The 23,036-nt window shown below is 41.0% G+C and overlaps 1 protein-coding gene across 5 annotated transcripts in view; it reads left to right on the top strand.

Annotated features, from left to right (window-relative positions):
• The window catches only part of SBNO1 (strawberry notch homolog 1), a 68,069-nt gene extending 47,690 nt beyond the window's left edge, over window positions 1–20,379 (top strand). For all 5 annotated transcript variants that reach the window (XM_038762628.1, XM_038762627.1, XM_038762626.1 and 2 more), the window contains 12 exons: window positions 1,358–1,493; window positions 2,543–2,655; window positions 4,633–4,704; window positions 5,265–5,364; window positions 6,294–6,368; window positions 6,532–6,678; window positions 6,760–6,854; window positions 6,983–7,075; window positions 8,701–8,838; window positions 10,034–10,110; window positions 13,534–13,727; window positions 14,260–20,379. In XM_038762628.1, coding sequence (XP_038618556.1) covers window positions 1,358–1,493; window positions 2,543–2,655; window positions 4,633–4,704; window positions 5,265–5,364; window positions 6,294–6,368; window positions 6,532–6,678; window positions 6,760–6,854; window positions 6,983–7,075; window positions 8,701–8,838; window positions 10,034–10,110; window positions 13,534–13,727; window positions 14,260–14,402 — 1,383 coding nt within the window. In that variant the 3' untranslated portion in view covers window positions 14,403–20,379. The remainder of the gene's footprint in view (window positions 1–1,357; window positions 1,494–2,542; window positions 2,656–4,632; window positions 4,705–5,264; window positions 5,365–6,293; window positions 6,369–6,531; window positions 6,679–6,759; window positions 6,855–6,982; window positions 7,076–8,700; window positions 8,839–10,033; window positions 10,111–13,533; window positions 13,728–14,259) is intronic.
• Window positions 20,380–23,036: the final 2,657 nt, after the last annotated feature.

The following is a 23,036-nucleotide window of genomic DNA, read 5'->3' as shown; positions in this document are numbered from 1 at the left end:
GTGATTTCTTTTTCCAAATTGGTTTGTGTGCTCTGTTAAAATAACGAATTGGGAGACTTTAATGGCTTCACTGCTTGATTTTTCATAGCGACTTCCTTGTCAGCTTTCGTTAATGTAAGAAATGTTAGGTGCCAGTTGTTCCAGTACCAGTTAGCGCCATGTATAAGCATTTGTCAGTGGGGGATATCGAAAGAAGTAGCACCCTCCTCTTTCACACCCACCCCCTCAACCTCTGCTACACTCTCAGTTCTAAAAAGAGCAAAACTAAATTCTCATCACCTTTATCCATGTTGTAATTAACCTGAATACATCAGTACATTTCTGTTGGTGAATTGCTTTTATTTTGATAGAAATTTTTGGTAATGTTTTAATCTGAGTAGATTAAGCAGATAGTATAAAGGTTTCATCTAGTTTGGTTTAGTGGCAAGAGCACGGGCTTGGGAGTCAGAGTACATGGGTTCTAATTCTGGCTCCACTCCTTGAGTGTCGTGTGACCTTAGGCAAGTCACTTCGCTTCTTTGGGCCTCAGTTACTTCATCTGTAAAATGGGGATTAAATGTGTGAGCCCAGTTTGGGACAACCAGATTTTCTCCTACCCCAGCATTTAGAACAGTACTTGGCACATAGCGCTTAACAAATACAATAATAATAATAATCTGTGATCTTGAATTGTTTTCACTAATAGAAATAATGAGGTTAATGGTATTAAGGGCTTCCTTTGTGCCATGCACTGTGCAAAGTGCTAGGGTAGTTTTAAGGTAATCAGATCAGATGCAGTTCTCATCCTACACCGTCTAAGGGAGGGATAACAAGTATTTATTTCCATTTTGCAGAGAAGCAAACTAAAACACAGAGAAGCTGTGACTTTCTTTAGAGAAGAAGCGTGGCTCAGTGGAAAGAGCACAGGCTTTGGAATCAGAGGTCATGGGTTCAAATCCTGGCTCCGCCAATTGTGAGCTGTGTGACTTTGGGCAAGTCACTTAACTTCTCTGGGCCTCAGTTCCCTCATCTGTAAAATGGGGATTAAGACGGTGAGCCCCACGTGGGACAACCTGATCACCTTGTATCCCTCCAGCGCTTAGAACAGTGCTTTACACATAGCAAGTACTTAACAAATACCATCAATATTATTATTATTTCCCAGGATCACACAAGTGGTGTGATGGAGCCGGGGCTAGAACTGGATTTCTTCACTCCAAGTGCCCTGGACCCTTCACTAATTTTATTAGCAAATGTGACTTTAGACCTATGATCCTAATCTGAATGGAGGTTTATATGTCTGCTCTTCAGTGGATGCTCAGAATATGAAATAACTCTGTACTCAGTTTTACAAGGAGGTAACTTGTATGTGTTCCAGAATATTGCTATCATCTCAGAAGCTGCCAGCTCAGGTATTTCATTGCAAGCCGATCGCAGAGCGAAGAACCAGAGACGGAGGGTGCACATGACTTTGGAGTTGCCATGGAGTGCTGACCGAGCAATTCAGCAATTTGGTACGTTAATTCAAATGTTCACTTTAGTGATTAGTTTGTAAGAAAATTCGGGGCATAAAGAAAAGCTTCGTTCAGGCAGATAAAATGGTGGTTTCGGTTTTGAGTTAGGCAGACATAAGGAAGAACTTTCCGATATTAAGGATTATCAAACTGGAAAGACTTCCAAGGGAGAATTTGGAATCTTTTTTGGGGGGATGGGGAGGACCTTTGTAAGTAGAACAGGACTAGTTTAGGTGTAGTCCTGCTTCTTTGTTTACTTGACCATTTAAGGACACTTTCAGGTTAAAGATGACTATTCCTGAAGCGTGAGTACAAAAAGTGAATTCCATTGAGGTTTTTTGGGTGCGGAAAGAGCTCTTTTCCAGGAAGCCTTCCCTTATTAATTGCTCATCGACCCAGCACTTTTCTCTCTATGCCCCCAAGCTGCTACTTCATCACTTTTTCATCCCCTAAGCACTTGGGTACTCACTCGCTGGTTAATTCATGCTTGTAAGTTATTTTAGCTATCTGCCCCTTTAAACTGTAAGGCCCCCTGGGGTCAGGGATCAGGCCTATCACCTCTATTATTGTTTTCTGCCAAGTGCTTATAGCTCTTTAAAGAGTAAACACTCATAAATACTATTGATTGAGATCTAGGGAAGCCACCTTTTCACTCAAGAAGCTTCCCTGTACTCATCAAGTCATGGGAATTAGACTTTTGATGTAGCACTTGCTGTTTTATGGAAGTACTTCCTGAAAATCGGAAAAGCGGGGGTAGGTGGAAAATGTTGTTTCCAAACCTGTTTGTTCAGATGAGCAGTGAAAGAAGTATAATTAGTAAATTAGTTTCATTAGGATAATATTGTGTCCTTACCAAAAATAAGCAGTCTCCCCTCCCTTTTGTTTGTTTTCATAGTGCATTTTCAGCTTGTCTAATAAATATTCTGAAGAGAAACGAGGGATTTATTATTTGTTGTGGAATGATTACTAAATATATCCTAATTGGTCGGTTCTCAATATCTGATCTGACAGAGGTATTGTCTCCCCTGTACCTGTGTTTCTGTATACAGGAAGAACTCACAGATCAAACCAGGTTACTGCCCCGGAATATGTCTTTCTTATTTCTGAACTGGCTGGAGAGCAAAGATTTGCATCCATAGTTGCTAAACGATTGGAGAGCTTGGTAAGTTTGTACTGCACTTGATAAGAAGTACTGATCTCTCGCTCTATGCAGAGCTCTACATTAAGCTTTGGGGAGAGTACAATAGAGCAAGAAGACACAGCCCCTTCTGTCAAAGCTTACAATCTAGAGGGGGAGATGAGCACTAAAATAAATTTCAGGTAAGGGAAGGAGCCGAGGGTAAAAATATGTACAAAAGTGCTCTGGGGATGTGGACGGAGGGGTGTGGGTACCTAGGGCTTCGGGACAGGGACTAAGTGCATGGGTGTAGCAATGGGGAGGGAAAATAGGGTAGAGAGATGAGAGCTTAGGGAAGACTTCCTGGTGGAGAGGTCATTTTAGTAGGGTTTTGAAGATAGGGGGAAGGCGTTCCAGATGGGAAAGAGAGTGTAAGTAAGGGTGAGGGGGAGTGATGAGAGTGAGGCGTAGTGAATAGTTGGTATTATTCATTCATTCATTCATTCAATCGTAATTATTGAGCACTTACTGTGTGCAGAGCACTGTACTAAGCACTTAGGAAGTACAAGTTGGCAACATATGGAGACGGTCCCTACCCAACAGTGGGCTCACAGTCTAGAAGGGGGAGGCAGACAACAAAACAAAACATTAACAAAATAAAATAAATAGAATAGTAAATATGTACAAGAGTAAATAAGGAGTACGGTATGTGGGCTGGGTTATAATAGGAGAGATAGTATTGCCTTGACTCCAATGGTGAAGAGTTTCTGCTTGAAGGGGAGATGGATGAACAACCGTTGGAGGTTTTTAAGGAGTGGAGAGCTAGGCTCAGAAAAGTTTTCTAGAAAAATTATCCCAACAGAGAATGAAGTTTGAAGAGGGGAGAGACTGTAGGTAAGGAGGTCAGGAGATGGGACAGGACAAGTGCTAGATCCATAGTGGTAGTATTTTGGATGGAGAAGAAGCAGAAAATTCTGGCGATCTTTTGGAGATAAAATTGACAAGATTTAGTGACTGACTGAATATGCAGGTTGAAGTTGAGAAATGTCGTGGATGTTGCCAAGGCTGCAGGCCTGTGAGACAAGTGGATGGTCGTGGTAGCAACAGTGATGGTGGGGAGAAAGGGGGCTGTGTGGGAACTTGAGGTCAGTTTTGGACATGTTGTGTTTAGGGTGGCTGAACTGCTAGATAGAGGTGTCCTGAAGGCAGGAGGAAATGTGAGACTGCAGAGAAGAAGGTGAAGCCTGGAGAGGTAGATTTGGGAGTCCTACATAGATATGGTAGTTGAAGCTGTGAGTGAGTGGATGAGGCCCCCCAAGGGACTGCATATAAATGGAGACTAGAAAAGAACCCAGAACAGCTTTGGGAGACAGTCCCATCCCCCTTACCCCACTCACGTACACACAGAGTTGGGTATGAGAGGTAGAAGAAGAGTTGATGTTAGAGCCGGAGAAGGAGCAGTCAAAGACAGGGGAACTAGAAGAGGATGGGGTCAATGAAACCAAGGATTGATAGTGTTTTCAGGAGATGGAGTTGGTCCACGGTGTTAAAGACAACAGAGAGGCCAAGGAGAATTAGGTTGGAGTAGAATCTGTTAAGCTTGGCAAGGAGGAGGAGGCCATTGGTGACTTTGGAGAAAGTCATTTCAGTAGAGTGGAAAGGGTGGAAGCCAGATTGTAGGGGGTCTAGAAGGGAGTTGGAGGAGAGGAAGTGGAGGCAGTTGAAGTTAGCAACTCGATCAAGGAGTTTGGACAGGAATGGTGAGATGGGATTGATAACTGGAAGGCACAGTGAGGACTTAAAGATAGCAGTCGGGGAGAGAAAGATGGTGCAAGTGTTTAGAAGCATGGGATATCTTTTTGAAAACGACTGGGAAGGATGAGAAAATGGATCTGGGGGTTGGAGGGCTTAGGGACTGGGAGGAGGTAAGGGGGTGATTTTGTGGGGGTGATACATATTGTATATTGAATGGTAGAAAACTCCCTTGAGCTTCTTAAATGGAGAGATTTTGTGTTTTGACAGGGGGCCCTCACTCATGGAGACAGAAGAGCCACAGAGTCTAGGGACTTAAGTAGGTTCAATTTTGATAACAAGGTAATGTATCCAAGTCTGAATATTTGTATGTATTTTGCAATGTATACTTTTTAAAAACCTCATCTAACTGATGCTAAGGAATCCCTATCACAGTGAACAGGAGTCTATTTTTAATTTAAACCTTTTCAAAGGGAAAGAATCTTTAATTCTTAAAGTAGGGTTGGTAAAAGATAAAGTTAATGCGATTGACAGTGTTAAGCCAGAAGTTAGTTCTGCTTTAAAATCTGGCTGTCCCATGCCCTCATTGATTTTTCCTAATAAGTAGCATTTAAAATCTGGTAAGTGATGTAGGAGTTGGTTGTAAGAATCTCTTATATAATGAAGTGTAACTTGATTGGGTGAAGTGAGGAAACCTCTGTTCCTGCAGTATCATTGTCCCTAATTTCTTTTGGTAGTTCAAATCTTGATCATGTCATCCTGCTATGTAGAAATGTGTTATAGCTAGAGATTAGTGAAGCGCTCTGCACCCCAAGCATTTACTTGATCATCAGTATGACAAATACCACCTACGTGTTACAAGATTCTTGGTAAGATGTGACATTACCTGTTTTCCATTACAGTATGGTCGAAATGCTTTGGAAATAGTCATGAAATCCATCGTAAACTTAGATTCCCCGATGGTGTCCCCACCTGCTGATTACCCTGGAGAGTTCTTTAAAGGTAAATTTTTCCATTCACTGTTCATAGAAAGTAAAAATTCAGTAACCTTTTATATTTTTAATATATGCAGCATTCATGAATGAGCTCGGATTGGTGTCATCAATTATTTAAATCACATTTTTTTAGCATTTCTTATCCCCATCCTCCTGTGTCGTCCCCCCCCAAAGTCTAGCAACAAAATGTAAGCATGTACTGTGCCTCCTTCTAAATTACTTATTTTTTTGAATTGATAAGAACTGGCTATCCAGGTGATACTTTTCGACAAGCTTCCCAATTTTGTTTGTTTCGGGTTAAACTCAATAAAAGGCAAGAAGTTTTATGACCCTCCCATACCATCATTTATTTCCCCTTCCCCGCCCTCCTACCTCCAGGGAGATCCCTAGATTGGGGATTGTCTTTGATTTCGCTACCCTGTACAGGCAGTCTCCCAATCAGAAGTACAAATGAGCAGTGGAATAAAAGATGGGGACACCACACTCTAATAAGGTGCCACTCACATTTGGACATCTGTTATGGGGCATCTCAACACTTCATCTAAAATGTATAGAGTATATTTTTCTTAATTTGCATCTAGATGTTATGTGACTTAAAAAAAAGTGAGCGAAGAATCAATTGCAATGCCCATGATAACTATACACAGCACAAAAGTACCCAAGAAAATATCCTTTCAATGAAAGTGTGCTGGGTTTTTTTTTTGCATAGTTTTTGTTACCATATTAAAATTAAATTCTCCACTAACAAAGCGTACTTTGTCCATTATATTCTACCTGCAGAAAGTTTTTAATTGTACATATTTCCTACTGCTGACAAGCCAGCATCGATTTAGTATTTAGAATGGCTCTCAGAGAATGGGGTCTTAAATTTTCTAGCTTAGGAGACGATGCTATTTTTAAAGTATTAAGACACAGGTTTAATACTTTTTCTTGTAGATGTTCGACAGGGATTGATAGGAGTGGGCCTTATCAATGTAGAAGATCGCTCAGGAATTCTGACGCTTGATAAAGGTACTACTTTTTTGTTTTAACTTAAAGCAGCGTACTATATTGAAGATACATATTTCCTTGTATATTTTTCATTAACTGAAGGATTAACATGCTATTCTTAAATGGATTTAAATGTAGTCAATTGCTTGAATTAACTGAGCCTTTATTATAACTTTTCTTTCAGATTATAACAACATAGGAAAATTCCTCAATAGGATCCTGGGTATGGAGGTGCATCAACAAAATGCATTATTCCAGTATTTTTCTGATACACTTAATGCAGTCATACAAAATGCCAAAAAGAATGGAAGATATGACATGGGTATTTTAGGTAAGTATTGTGAAGAGACATTTTTAAAATGATTAAAAATGGTAAATGAAAGTTTTTAACCTGCCCCTTCCTTTTTTTAAGATCTCGGCTCTGGGGACGAAAAGGTGAGAAAAGCAGATGCCAAGAAGTTTCTAACTCCAGGATATTCTACCTCTGGGCATGTTGAACTGTACACAGTAAGTTTAGTATATATGTCTTGGCATGAAGCGGAATAAAATATCTACCTGAATGTCTTTTGAAGTTCTCTACTTTAAATTGATAAAGTGCTGGGCCCCAACTATCCTATTTTGTGTTTCTCTTGTAGATCAGTGTAGAAAGAGGAATGTCATGGGAAGAAGCAACCAAGATTTGGGCTGAACAGACCGGACCAGATGACGGCTTTTATTTATCACTGCAAGTAAGAAATCTTTTATAATGTACGTGACCTCCAAATGCAACCAGTTATCTGATTATAATAATTGTGGTATTTAAGTATTTACTGTGTGCCAAGCACTGCGTTAAATGCTAGGGTAGAAACAAGTTAATCACACTGGACATGGTCCCTGCCTCACACGGGTTGCATTAAGTAGGAGAGAGAACAGGTGTTGCATCCCCAATCAACAGATGAAGAAACTGAGGTAATGGAAAAGTTAAGTGGCTTCCTAATGTTACATGGTTGGCAAGTGGCAGAGCTGGGATCATGTTTTAGGTCCTCTCACTCCCAGGACCATGTTTTTTCCACTAAGCCATGCTGCTTAGTGCAAATAATATTTAGTGTGATGGTACTGGAGTACATTCTTGCAAAACCTCTTTAAAAGGAAATTTGAATTGTTGGACGAATGTCCTCTGATTTCCTAAGCCTTCTATCCAAAGTACGTAGCACCCACCTTTATTATGGCAGAACTCAGTATATGTGATCAGAATGTATTATCATTGAGGCTAATCTTCATCTACCTATTTTTAGCCAACCTGTGGCATATTTAATATTCTGGGGATGGCTTTTTTTCCCTCCTAAGGCTTATTGAAGGGTTCATTCCTGAAAGTGAACATTGAAAGCATAAGCATATACTCTAAACCATGGAATAGACTAGCATTCATGTTGAATTTGTCATTAATTGACCCAGATAATATTGAAGCTTTTAATATGTTGAGGAAAACAGTGCTCTGAATTGGGATTGTGCATTTTCCATTAGTATCTCAGAATTGAGAGTGTAAAATGTACCTGCTTTTTTTATTGTCATCCGAGAAACTCAGCCCGTCCTGGCAATCCTTGCAAGCTTTAGTTGTGGAAGCTTGTTAAAAACAATTTTGGGCTGTGTGCTTTTAGTAGCAGGTAAAACAATTGTCTTTAATTTTCCATCACTCTGTATGAACCTTCCAAACTCTTTAATGACTAGTTATCAGTGATATGATCGTGTTGGACAGTGCGTAGTGTTCAGAACTAAAAGAACAAAATTGGGGACTTCCAGTGAGTTACTGGTGGGTTGAAAGGCAAGGACACCCAGGATTCTGTGGACATCAGGAAGCAAGTCCGTTTAGGGTTTTAAGCAGTTCACATCTACACACAATTCTAAAATTATATGGACTGTACAATTGCATGTTCCTTATCTTCTATAAGGTCTCAGGAAGAGAAAAACATAATGCATTGTCTTTGAACATCTTCCTACTTGGTATCCAAGGCTAATTAAACCTAGTGGGTCTTCAACTTTCTCCTCATAATGACCCTTACCTTCCCTTTTCCTGCTAGCTCAAGTGAAACTCCTTGGCCACATTTATTTTTAATGGCCTCATTTCCAGATGTCGAAGGGAAAAGCCGCATTATGCCCTCCTTTAATCAGGTTCTCACCTAAACTTTTGCTGCTCTGTGTATGTAGAGAGGAGACGAGGCAGAGATCAGATTGTTCCAACTCCTCCATTCCAACCCCTAGTCCCAGTTTAGGGAACGTAAGCCTAAGCAAATACATGTAAGGAGTACTTTGGTTGTGAGCGTAATAACTAAGTGGAAAGCACATTTCCATTATACCATGCTTCTCTTTTTTATAGATAAGAAATAACAAGAAAACTGCCATCCTGGTAAAGGAAGTAAACCCTAAAAAGAAACTTTTCTTAGTGCATAGACCAAATACTGGGAAACAGCTTAAATTGGAAACATATGCTGATTTGAAAAAGAAATATAAGAAGGTATGTTTTTATACCGGTATCTATTGGCTTACTCTGTGTGCCATGTGTGAGTGGGCTTTTAAGTGTGTAAGTGTGTACGCATATATAAATGAAATAACTAAATGAGAAGTCAGCAAAACCTTTTCCTCATCAGGGTAAGTTATTCAGAGTGATTCTTTACAAAGCTATCTTGGGTCTTTATCACCAAAAGATTGCAATTTCAGTCATTTAAGTAGCATCTTCATTGAATTCCTTGAGGTTGTTAGACAGATGACCCACCCAAAAGAATAAGAATTTTATTAGGAAGAAAAGCATAGTGTCACAGAAGGCCTGTTTCTAAAACTGACCTTCAGCATGTGACCTCAGTATTTGATATGCCATTAATAATAATAATTATTATTATGGTATTTGTTAAGCACTTACTATGTGCTAAGTACTGTTCTAAACACTGGGGGAGATACAAGGTAAGTGGGTTGTCCCACGTGGGGCTCACAGTCTTAATTCCCATTTTACAGATGAGGTAACTGAGGCACAGAGAAGTTAAGTGACTTGCCCAGAGTCACACAGCTGACAAGCAGCAGAGGGGGGATTAGAACCCACGACCTCTGACTCCCAAGCCCGTGCTCTTTCCGCTAAGCCATGCTGCTTCCCAATATATAATATATTTATAATAATATAAACTGGTAACCAGTTGCTTAACTTCTTATGCCTTACTCAGCCCTGTTGAATTAATGAAATTTTTTACTCTGGGGAAATCTTGTTTACATTTCCAGTAATTGGATGAGATTATGCTAATTTTAAGTTGATGCATTAGATAATTTAATGGGTCACTAATACAGCATTTGGGGGCTTATTGCATGCCTCAACTACTTGGCATACAAAGTTTACAATGTAATTTCTTGTTCTTTGAAGTTTTCAACATCACTCATTAATAATTTAGTGAATAAATACTTCCAAAAGAAAAAAGCCTATAAAATACTTTGTCGAGAATTAATTTTGTAAGTAGCTCTGAGCCTAGAAATAAACAGCCATTACAAAAATTTATTGAACAATGGGCTGTTCTTTATGTGTTTGTCATTTGTTTAAACGTATACCCTTACATTGAAATTGAACCACCAGGGTGAAAGAATCAGATTTTGGGGAAAGTGATGTCTAAAGCAATTGCTTAAGAAGTAATGTTTCGTAAGTGTTTTTTTTTTTTGTTTGTATTTTTCAGGTAGTTTCTGATGATGCTGTGTCCCACTGGCTAGATCAGTACAACTCATCTGCAGATACTTGTACCCATGCATACTGGTTAGTACTTTGAGCTTCAGAAATGCTTTAACTCTTATGATTCAAAAGAGTTTAAGCGCTCATTCCACAAATGTTTGTTATTTTTCTTAAGTGTTTTAACTACCATCTTCATGTGGATGAGCCCCAAATCTGTCTCTCCAGCCCTGACCTCTCTCCTTCTCTGCAGACTCATATTTCCTCCAGCCTTGGTTGTGCTGCCGGCACTTCAAATTTACACGTCCAAAAAGACCTCCTCATCTTCCCACCTAAACTGTGTCCTCCCGCTGACTTTCACTGCAGACATCACCATTCTCCTTGTCTTTCAAGTATGCAAAGTTGGCATTCTTTGACTCATCTCTCATTCAGCCCACAAATTCTCTCACCAAGTCCTGTTCAGTTCTACCATCACATCTCTAAAATTCACCCTTTATTCACCATCCAAACTGCTATCATGCTGACCGAAGCATGTTATCTCCTGACTTGACTACTTTATTAGCCTCCTCGCTGACCTCCCTGCCTCCTATCTCTCCCATCTCTGATCCATACTTCGCTCTTCTTCTCAGATCATTTTTCTAAACAAAACATTCAGTCCACGTCTTCCCACCCCTCGAGAGCATTTAGGGTGCCCATCCTGCAACTCAAACACACTGCACCGAACACACACCTTAACATTGGTTTCAAGGCACTCACTTGGCTGTCGCCCTCCTACCTTACCTCACTGATTTCCTATTACAACCCAGCCTGCAAAGGCTTCTCCTTTAATGCCAACCAACTCACCCTATCTCAGGTTCATCTATCTTTCCTCCGCATCAATCCTCTTCATATCTAACAGGCCACCATTCCTCCTACCTTCAAGGTCTACTAAAATCACACCTCCAAGAGGCCTTCCAACTAATCCCTTATTTCCCCTTCATTCATTTATTCAATCGTATTTACTGAGCGCTTACGGTGTGCAGAGCACTATACTAAGCGCTTGGGAAGCACAAGTCGGCAACATATAGAGACGGTCCCTACCCAACAACGGGCTCACAGTCTAGAAGGGGGAGACAGACAACAAAACAAAACATGTAGACAGGTGTCAAAACCGTCAGAATAAATAGAATTATAGCGATAATAAATAGAATTATAGCGATAATAAATAGAATTATAGTGATAATAAATAGAATTATAGCGATAATAAATAGAATTATAGCTATAAAATATAGGTATGACCTAGTGGAAAGAGCAGCAGAGGCTTGGGAGTCAGAAAATCGGAGTTCTCATTCCAGCTCTATCACCCACCTGCTCTGTGTTACCTTGGGAAAGTCACTTATCTTCTCCTTGCCTCAGTTCCCTCATCTGTTAAATGGGGTTCAATACCTGTTCTCCCTCCTACTTAGACTGTGAGCCTCATGAGGGACCTGACTATCTTGTATCTACCTTGGTACTTAGTACAGTGCTTGGCACATATTATATTATTACGATTATCATCATCATCATCGTCCCACCCTCAGCCCCACAGCACTTGTGTACATATCCATAACTTATTTTAATGTCTGTCTCCCCCTCTAGACTAAGTGCTTTTTGGGTGGGGAAAATGTCTTCCAACTGTATTGTTTGTAGTCTCCCAAGCACTTAATACAGTGTCCTGCGCACAGAAAGTACTCAAATACCATCAGTTGATTTTTTTTTTCCTCCCTCTTGTCCCCACTTAACAGTTCATATTTAAGCACGTATATAATGTGTGTACTTTGCAGTGGTCATGTTAACTATTGGCCTTTAGTTTTTTTTAATCCTCCCTCTCCTTTGACGTGGTGGAATTACAGGAAACAGCATGGCTCAGTGGAAAGAGCATGGGCTTTGGAGTTAGAGGTCGTGGGTTCAAACCCTGGCTCCGCCAATTGTCAGCTGTGTGACTTTGGGCAAGTCACTTAACTTCTATGTGCCTCAGTTACCTCATCTGTTAAATGGGGGTGAAGATTTTGAGCCCCCCCGTGGGACAACCTGATCACCTTGTAACCTCCTCAGCGCTTAGAACAGTGCTTTGCACATAGTAAGCGCTTAATAAATGATCTTATTATTGTGTTATCTTGCCATTAATAAGCGAACTTGAAGGAATCAATCCACAGAACTTAAAAGAGTAGTTTATGATCTAGTGAGTAAATTGATCAGAATTGTTTGGGTGCAGAAATGGCAGTCCACTTCAGTTTAAGCCAGACTTTGTCAGATCTGAATTTGTCATTCCCATATAGTGAGCATACTCAATCAGTGGTATTTTTTGAGTGCTTATGGTGTGCAAAGGCCTGTTCAGCACTTCGTAGACATGATCCGTTCCTTCAAGGAGTGTGCAGGCTAGCAGGGGAGATACATTAAAATTAATTACAGATAGGAGGGGCAAAGCAATCACATATAAGGATATGTTCACACGTGCTGTGGGGCTTGGTATCAAAGTGCTACATGGAGGCAGACTAACGGTCATAAGTGATGCAGAAGGGAAGGAGGAAAGGATGAAGAGATGATCGATTAGTCTGGGAAGGAGGCTTCCTGGAGGAGATCTGACTTCAGCAGGGCTTTGAAGATGGAGAGACGGGCAGTCTGTCAGATGTGAAGCCAGAGGGAGGAGGGAGGGAAAGCAATGCCTCATTCACACTCGGTGCATAACTTATTCATCTGGTGGGACCGTGCCAATTTTCTGAAAGATGATTAAAACTATGCTGTCCATTTTTGTTTTTACTTATGAATATGCAAGTGCATAGCTCACTTAGAAATACATGCTAGACCCATTGAAGGCTGTTTTAGAAAAAGTCCTTTCCAAGAGTAAGTTTGAAAGAATCAGACTTCAGATATCTGTTCTTCAAAATCTTTGTTGTGAACTATCACCTCAGATAAGTCTCAGAGTCTGTCAGCATCGTCAGAGCATGGGTGGGCAAAATCTTGGGCCTCAGGGCCGTATCTGGGTTCAAGGGGCAGGAGGCTCGGTCAGCACGGGGGTGTTGAGGAAGAAGCCAAGACCTAGCTGTGGCCACCAGAGCCTCAGGCCACACATTTTCACTAGTCCTCAGTTCTGGACTGGGGGTAGAACTGGACGGGGCCAGTGGTAAGGGGACGGAGGCTGCAGTCAGAAGGGATGGAATTAAACACTCTAAAAGGTTGGGGTTTGCCCACGTCCGTACTAATTTCAATTGTTTTGCCCTTGGAGCTCCGAATTGGTTGGTCGTCTTTTTTTTTTTTAATTGACCTAATTATTGCATAACATGAGGTGAACTGTTGGTGTAGCGCTTAGGTATTTTCTAGCTGCAGTGCTTGTGTTCCCATAGAGTCCTCTTTGTTCTTAATGATACTCTAGAAATCAGCTGATCCAACTGGGGCGTCAGAGGGGAAGTTGGCGGTAGCCAAGGCAAGGTAAAGACGGGAGTTGTGAAGCGTTCGAGTGTCTGCTTACTAATTTGCTTTTTCCACTTCCAGGCGAGGCAACTGTAAGAAAGCGGGCTTGGGATTGGTCTGTGAAATAGGCCTGCGCTGCCGTACGTATTTCGTCTTGTGTGGTTCAGTACTAAGCGTCTGGACGAAAGTCGAGGGAGTTCTAGCATCTGTAAGCGGCACAAATGTGAAAATGCAAATAGTTCGACTAAGAACAGAGGATGGACAGCGAATTGTAGGTAAGCGTCTTGTTTCTTTTCCTTTAATGGAAGTAAAGCTGCTGCTCATTTTGGGTCTCTGTTCTTGGATCTCTTGGTAATTTTAAAAACCAAATACCTCAGATGGCAAAACTCTTGAAATAGAATCCTTTTGATGTAGATTCAACCTCAAGGACCATTGGGCTTGATGATATTTTTAAAATGTCATATTAAATGAGTTCTCTTAGTCCCATTGCTCTTAAAATAAAAATGTATTACTGACGGGGTGATCTCACTACACTGATTCAGTAACTCTCTGGCTGACATTGCCCCCAGGAGTTAGAAGTCGTTTGCCTTTCTCCTTGAAGAAAAAAAACTATTTTTCAATCCTGCCTATCTCACTAACCCTCAAACTTTTTGATTTACTTCTGAATTTAGTCCTTGGTGATTGCATGGAGTCCTCTAAAGAAAACCATTACTTGAGTAAAAGCATTGTGACCTGCCAGCTCAAATGTCCCATTCTGTTCTCCCTGCTCTGATTCAAAGCCCAACTCTGATCTGTTGCTAATTTCAGGTCTGATCATTCCTGCAAACTGCGTATCTCCCCTTGTGAACCTCCTGTCGACGTCTGACCAGTCTCAACAGCTTGCGGTCCAGCAGCAACAGATATGGCAGCAGCATCACCCTCAGAGCATCACCAATTTGAGCAACGCGTAGAAGGACAGATGCCAGGTGGTGGCTCGGGCGGTTCGGTAAAGGCTGTGTAGAAGCAAAATCATTTGCGTAAATATCAGGGACAGATTCCAAAGAATTATAATGTCTTCAGTTGTGCGCTCTCTCTCTCTGGTAATACTTCGGGAATCAAAAGGTACCTGGAAAAAGATGGCAGAGCTGAAAAGCGGCAGATGCGTATGCACCATCCTCTGTCTTTCCCTTGGCTTCTCCTGTAGTACTTCCTGTTGGTTTTTACTTTGGGGGTGGGAGGGGTGTGGATCTTTTTAAAGCTACAGACTACAGTTCGGTTGAAAATGCTTGGAATTTCCCCAGACATGCTTTACCTTTATTTTGTCACACAGTGCTCAGGGTTAACGCAGTACATCCATGCCGTTGCTATGGGAGATATCCATGGATGCATGTATTTTGAGTATATAAATATAGACAAATGTAAATTGGTTATTCTTTTCAACTTGTAAAACGGTAGGTTTAAAAAGCATGAAACCGAAAGGTTGCATACCATGCGATCATGTTCCCCCCAGTTTTTCTTTTGACAGTGCATGTCTTTGAAAGCATGCGTGAGCAAAATGAACAGGAGTCCAGAAACCAGAGTTATACAGCATTGGTTCACGCATTATTTTTTTCAGTGTTTTACCCAGGTTTTCCTTGTTTCCTCCCCCTACCACTGCTTGTACATAAGCCCACCACACACAATCCCTGTTTCTGGTGATCAAACTCTTAAATGAAAGGTTACTTCATTTTAATGTATCGATAGTATTCCTGATGCGTGCTGCAAAGATGGCGATAAGCCCATTTTTCTTAAAATTACATTGTTTCCTTAATTGGAGATTGTTATGGAAAAAAGTACAAATTTTCTTCCATCTCGGTCTTCTATTTTTTACTTCATTAGTACAATTTAATTTCACTTGTCAGACGAAACCTTACTTGAGCTGTAAACTAGACAATGGGAAAACACTTGAGGCTTCTGCTGTATGTGCTGTTTCTGTTACCCAGTAACTTGAATACCGTTTAATATGTTGTAAGACATTATAGAGTTTATCTGGAGCTGTTAAAAATGGTAATGTACAAATGTGAATAGTCACTTATCTATAATATGGGTAAGTTTTGTTTTGCCTATAATAGTAGATGCTTATAAGAGTGAGGGACAATGTTTGTCATTTTTTTTGCTTGCACAGGTTGCACTATTGAAAAATTTGAGATTGTATAAACCTGTCCAAAAGCTGCAAGATACCAAAATCTTGTATGTCAAATAAAGTTATTGTACTAACAAGAAGTGGACTCCTGTTTAGGCAATCTCCATCTTCAGAAATAGCTAAAGTAAAGTCTGTCTTCGGGTGGGAATTTTACCGAAACTTGTATGTTGCCTCAACATTCCAAGTAGCCTTATGTTTTGGTCAGAAACCAACTACTAAAAATTGAGGTGGTGACGAGGTTGAGGAAAGGGAACATTTCTCTCTCCTCTCGACTCCTGATTGACAAAGTGTGAGTTGGCTTGAACCTTCAGAGTGCTTGTTTCTAAACCACTAAAGTTCAAGTTCTTCCTCTGGTGGATTTTTCGGTCCCCTCTCTCCGTTCATGGAGCCTGTTTCGTTTCTTTAAACACGTGGTAGCTTATCTTGTATCTTGGGGTACTTTAAGGATTGTTTGGATCTGTCTGTTGATATTTCAGTGGAACAGTCTCGGTTTAAAGAGAGGTGTGTAGCTGTTTTTCCGATCAGCAGAGTGAAAGTCCAACTAGCAGTTAAATCAGCATTATTGAATTACAGTTATTGCCAGACTTATTCTAGGAGGTGGCTACATGGCTGCAAAGGGGGAATGATTTGGGATAGCATTTTGAGTTTTCTGTGGAAAAGTCAAAACGAAACAAAAGCAGCAGCCTTCAGAGAGCATTAACCCAAACGTAAGGGGCTGGGAGGCAGTCACAGATAGCTTGAGACATGGGGCCTGAGTGGATGTGGATCTTCTGCACCCAAAGACCAAGAAGTGGAAAGAGTGTTAAGTCAAGCTTGTTTACAGTGGTTCTGCCCTCCTTGGCGATCTGCACACAGAATAGAACAATTTGCCTCTAAACCACTGCTTGTGAGCCCTTCAAGCAATGACAAGCAAAAATCCTTTTTTTGTTTCCTTTTTAAGTGAAGTTTACTGTTCTGGGTGCTAAAAACTTGTTTCCATACTTCTGAACTTAAGCTGTTAGCTTATTATTACCTTTCATAAGATTCCTCACCCATTAGAATTCTCCATCCAAAGGTCTGCAATAGCAATCCGAAAGTCATATGACCAAACATTAACAAATTCCTTGCATAAACTGTTTCGTTTTCCACTTTGGAAAAGAAGAGATTCCCTTTCAAGAAGGATTTATTTTTCCCTTTGTAAAGTTGCAGGTTCATCATCAGAAGTTTTTCTTCTGTGTAATTTGAATAACTAGCACGGCCTGCTTCCGACAGAACGTAGTCTAATAAATCAGCCGACCCCGCGGGAAATATTTGGGTTGCTTGTACTTTAGCTTTGATGGAAACCGAACCCCAAGCTCCGGGGCTGTTAGACTCACAATAACTTCGCGTGATTTCCCAAATGACTCGCTCACCTCCCGGGGGATGTTGTTCACATATGTGACCCTAGCGCATCTTGCGTAAACGTGAGCTTAATTCCAGTGGAATTGAGGCAGGAGGCAAGTGATTCAGAGGTAGAGTTGAAAATTAATTGTATGTGAAAGAGAGTCATAGAGGCAGGAAGAAACAGGTATCTCAGCCAATTTTGTCACATTAGTTCAGCCATCAATTGATAAAGCAAGGTCGAAGGGAGCAATTCATTGGACCTGGGGCAGGGTGAGGGTGTAGCGTCAGGTGATTTGAGGTGACAGGGCCCCAGAGCTGGGGAGAAGCTTTATTTTCTTATCTAGATACTGAGTATTGAACAGAAAGGTGCTCCCCGGACAGGCAGCAAGCTAGATTTTTAGGTGGTATGCCAGTAGTTTCCCTTTATCATTTAAGAAGCAGTTATCATAATGCCATCTGCCAGATCGGACCACTCAAGTTCTCCACCCTCATATCTCCAAAACCAGCCGGCATTACATGCTGCTGCTGCTACAGCTAAAGGGGGAAAAAAGAAAAACACACACACATACACACAAAAAAAAGTTTGAGCAGATGCTAATTCTCTAATCAGAATAGTGAGTGACTTGAGTGTATATAAGTGAAGAAAATTTAGTTCTCTAAACATGCAACTTGTTCGCAACTTTTTTTCTGAGCACTTGAGGTAAATCCAAAATCACATCCTATATTCCTACTCTGTACCTATATGTGTACATACATGTGTATATATAGAAATGTTGAAAGTTAACTGAGTTCACGAATGTAAATAATTCTTGTAAAATCTGTACTGGTCCTTCCCTTTCTTCTTTTCCCTCTTCCCCTTCTTCCTATTTATTCTTATTTTCTTGCCGTGGAGGGCATTTGATTTTTTTTTTTAATCTAGAGAGAGAAACAGAGTATGAGAACACCTTAGCTGAACTTCTCCGCGCATTTTAGAATCGTTTCGCATACTTACTGTACAACTTCAGAAACTGTTGTGTCTTAATATTTTTCAACATGCTGATTGTAATTGCATTTTTATTCCAAATTTTTACTGTGTGCAATGCATTGTATTGGGGCGGGGGGAGGGGAGAAACCTATTTGAGTGCAATTTCTAATATTTTCATTATTTGACCAATAATGCTTATTAGATGCTATAGTTTAGCTCTGAAGCACCTTTTATTTTTTTGCTAGCCTAGTTTAAGATCTTTAACCTCTTCAATGCATTTAGAATATTCAAATTTACATCTGGAATTCAGTCTGGTTTGTTTCTTGGCTCCAGTTTTGCCTTGATAATTTGTGATGCTATGTGAAGTCATTAAATCCCGAATATATGCAGCAGTCTTTTCCAACAACCTAAAACTAAACAGAAACTCTCTCAGGAGTAGAAAGATGACCCAGATATGAAATGAAACCCAGCCTTATGCTTCCTTTGTCTTTCCTAATCCAGTGAGTAGGAGTCAGGAATTCTGGTTCCTGAGAAGACATTCTGTGGGAGAATTGGGGGATTCACACTCAGGAAAATGACAAAGGACCTCGGGAGGAGGCACCCCAATTGTTCAGGGAATTTAGAACAGAGCTCCACGTTCAATTTACAGATTCTGGATATTGGCAACAAGGTTTTAGATTGCTGGTAAATGAGTGGGAGTCCTGGGGATGTGTCCATCTGGGCTTCCTTTTGGATAAGGAATTTGCAGAGAGCGTAGTAAAGTTGCCTGGAGGATCAAACGGTTAGCTTTGACTGGTTTTTCACCAAGATAACTCAGCCCAAGGGATTGCGTGCCCTTCTAGGGGAGAATAAAATAGAACTAACGGGTATTTATTTCAGATCCTCTGCCACTTGGGCCTCCACGATAGACTGTCGTGGCTAAAGCATTGGGAGTTTGAAGCACTTCACAGTAGCCTTGCCTAAGGATATTTCACCGATTTGTAAAATGGTGATGCATCCTAAGGTCAAATAAGGCAAAAGCGATCAGCGTGGAGGTAGGGAGTGAGGCGAATTGAGGTGGGATTCAACAGTACAGAAGAAATCGGAGTACTTTTTCATTAAAAATTGAACCACAGTTGTCAGCCCTCTTAGAAAAATCTCACTTTCCTGGTAATGTTTTAAGATGCAGCCCCAAAATACACATCCTTGTCTGTTGTGAGAATTATGGAAGAAATCTGTTTAAAAAGTCTCCGGCACTCTGGAAAAAAATAAGGTCCTTCTGTAAATACCTCGGCCTGGCTGCTTGTGAAGCATGTCATTCCCGGTTCGGTCCCCCTTCTTGAAGCTACAGTTGAATGAAAATGTTCAGCCTTCCGTATCATAAATCATATATCTGGCAGAGGAACAATAGCTTCTTTTTATGATGGCCATCTTTTTTTTTTTTTTAAACATCCCTTGCTTTATCCTGATGGAGGGCACCCTTCCGTGTTTCTGCCAACTTCTTAGGAATTGCCAGTTTAAACAGGAATTGGGTGGACAAATTGGAATTTCTGTGGGAATCACAGCTCTGAGGACCTAGATATAGCTGAGCGTAAACCTCGGGGAGATTCTTGCCCCTGATGTTTGTGGTGTTGGAGGAGATATTTACCCAATTGTTCTCTTAGCCAGAGATCTTTTCAAAGGATCTCGAGCAATCACTTCTGGCTATGTTCACCCTCAAAGACATGATAATGCTTGCTTGTGGCACTGAAGAGGATAAAGAAGCTTTAACTACCAATATTCCAATATTTCTGACTATACAGGGAGATGATTTTTCACGAGGCACATGGCAGCCCCCACCACTATCAGAAAATCATCATTTCTATCAATGATTTAGATAGCAACCCCAAACTACTGATGCTTTAAAAAAAATAAAAAATTATTCACATCTACCATCAGACATGAGAAGTGGAACGAGGTACAGTAAACTGAATTTCTGCAATAAAACTTTTGCCACGGGCCTACCTCCGAGCAAAGGATACTTTTGTAGGTAGATACAGAATGTCTCTTTTAGCGTTCGAACTTGGTGCGTCTGGAGAGTACAGCCTGACGGATTCCAAAGACATTGAAACAAAGGTGGACTGTAAATTCCGCTGGTTTGAGTTTTCCCTCCCTTTTTACATTGCTACTCTGTTTTGGAATATCTGTCGAGTTCGCACGGTTCTGGTGATATCACACTGCTCTTATCAGCCTTTTTGTGCTATGACATACTAAGTGTCCATAAACTGTTGTTTCAACCATTTTGACAAAAAATAATTGGGTTCTCATGCAATAACATGTACCGGCTGCATTTAGCAGTATTTATACATGCAAGTGAAAATGGTCAACTATGAAACATTACAAATTATGTATTTAAGGGGGTTTTTGTTTGTTTTTTTTTTTTTTTTGTAAAATTCTTAAATAAATAAATTAAACTGGCTAATACTCTGCTTTTTATTTTTTTTATTTTTTCATAGGGGGAGTTGCCTTTACAGAATCATCTACTCTGCTCATTCCCATCATCTCAGGAAATCTGGGTCTCATGTTGGGAGGGAGGAGTGGTAATCTTAGTTCCCATTAGCCTCCACTTAAGAAGGCATCCAACACTTTATTTGTACTCACATCAGAGGACTAGAACCCAGTTTCTCTAAAACTCAAAACTGAGTTTTGTTCGTGCATTGCCTAAAGAGCAAGAAGGGAAAAAAAAATAGGCCATGACACCATTCCTGGAGCGTTACTCAGTTTGATAGCAGTCTTTAAGTTGCTCCAGTCTTTGGAGTCATAATGTAGCTGTGGGATCCAAATGAGACAAGGTGCATCATTGGTGTGCTGTCTCAGGGACCCATTTCAATCAGTAATGTTTTGTGCAGAGCACTGTACAAGGTGCTTAAAAGATTATAGAAGTAGGCGTGACTGGCTGCCCTCAGGGAGTTTACAATCTAGTGGGAGATTCACTAACATAAATTACAGGGGGAGCAACAGGGTTTAAAGAAATGCATTTAAATCCTTTGGGAACCTGGTGAGTACTTGATGCAGTAGGGAAGGCTGGATGGATGAGATTAGTCATCTCACTGTGTTGTGTGCACTTGGATCTATACCCTTTAAACACTTAATGTCCACCCTCAACCCCACAGCACTTACGTACATAGCTCTTTTTTATGACATTTAAGTGCTCACTATGTGTCAAACACTCCTTTAAGAACTGGGGTAGGTACAAGTTAATTAGGTTACACAGACCTGTAATTTATATTAATGTCTTCCCCCTCTAGACTGAAAGCTTGCTGTGGGCAGGGAAACATGTCTGCTGACTCATACTGTACAACCTCCAAGCACTTAGTTAAGTGCTCAATAAATACCACTGATAGGGAAGGCCTTCCGAAAATGTAATTTAGTAGGGCTTTGACATTGGGGAGAGTAGAGCAGTAGATTAGCAGAGAGAGATGAGTGGGTCACAGTGAGTTTAAGTTGGTGTTAAGAGTGAAGTGTGTGAGCTGGACTGCATTTGGGGAGGAACTAGGAGAAGTTGGGAAGAGAGAGAGAGAGTGCTGATGGTTTTAAAGCCAAAGGTTGAAGAGGTTGATAATAATAATAATGTTGACATTTGTTAAGCGCTTACTATGTGCAAAGCACTGTTCTAATCGCTGGTGGGGATACAAAGTGATCAGGTTGTCCCATGTGGGGTTCACAATCTTAATCCTCATTTTACAGATGAGGTACCTGAGGCTCAGAGAAGTGAAGTGACTTGCCCAAGGTCACACAGCAGACGTGGTGGAGCCGGGATTCAAACCCATGACCTCTGACTCCAAAGCCCGTGCTCTTTCCAGTGAGCCACGCTGCTTCTCTTGATGTGGAGAGAGATCAGTTAATCGTATATTAAAGTGCTTACTATGTGCAGAGCATTGTGCACATAGAGCACAGAGAGCAGCGTGGCTCACTGGTAAGAGCACAGGCTTTGGAGTCAGAATTCATGGGTTCAAATCCTGGCTCTGCCAATTAGCTGTGTGACTTTGGGCAAGTCACTTAACTTCTCTGGGCCTCAGTTGCCTCATCTGTAAAATGGGGATGAAGACCGTGAGCCCCCCCGTGGGATAACCTGATCATCTTGTAACCTCTCCAGCACTTAGAACAGTGCTTTGCACATAGCGCTTACTAAATGCCATTATTATTATTCTCTGTGCTTCAATTACCTCATCTGTAAAATGGGGGTTAAGACTGTGAGCCCCACGTGGGACAACCTGATCACTTTGTAACCTCCCCAGCGCTTAGAACAGTGCTTTGCACATAGTAAACGCTTAATAAATGGCATCATTATTATTATTATTGTACTGAAAACTTGGGAGAGTATGATATAATAGAGTTGGTAGGTGTGTTCCCTGCCCACAAAAGTATGGTCTAGGGGGGAAACTGGCATTAATATAAAATTATGGATATGTACATAAATGCTGTGGGGCTGAGGGAAGGGTGAATAAAGAGTGCAAGTCCATGTGCAAGGGCAATATAGACAGGAGTTGGAGAAGAGGGAATGAGGGCCTAGTAGGGGAAGGCTTCTTGGAGGAGATGATGGCCTAGTGGATAAAGCACGGGCCTTGGAGTCAGAAGGTCATGGGTTCTAATCCTCGCTCTGCCACTTGTCGGCTGTGTGATCTTGGGCAAGTCACTTCACTTCTCTGTGACTTTTAGACTGTGAGCCCATTGTTGGGTAGGGACTGTCTCTATATGTTGCCAACTTGTACTTCCCAAGTGCTTAGTACAGTGCTCTGCACACAGTAAGCGCTCAATAAATACGATTGATTCTCTGTGCCTCAGTTCCCTCATCTGTAAAATGGTGATTAAGATTGAGCCCTATGTGGGACAGGGACTGTAACCAACCCAATTAATAATAATAATAATAATAGAATTAAGCGCTTACTATGTGCAAAGCACTGTTCTAAGCGCTGGGGAGGTTCCAAGGTGATCAGGTTGTCCCACGGGGGGCTCACCATCTTAATCCCCATTTTACAGATGAAGTAACTGAGTTAACTTGTATCATCTACCCCAGCACTTAGAACACTTCCTGGTACATAGTAAGTGCTTAACAGATACCATAATTATTATTATTAT

Source organism: Tachyglossus aculeatus, chromosome 21 (assembly GCF_015852505.1).
Source record: "Tachyglossus aculeatus isolate mTacAcu1 chromosome 21, mTacAcu1.pri, whole genome shotgun sequence".
In the NCBI taxonomy this organism is placed as follows: Eukaryota; Metazoa; Chordata; class Mammalia; order Monotremata; family Tachyglossidae; genus Tachyglossus; species Tachyglossus aculeatus.
This window is presented reverse-complemented; position numbering and strand designations above follow the sequence as displayed.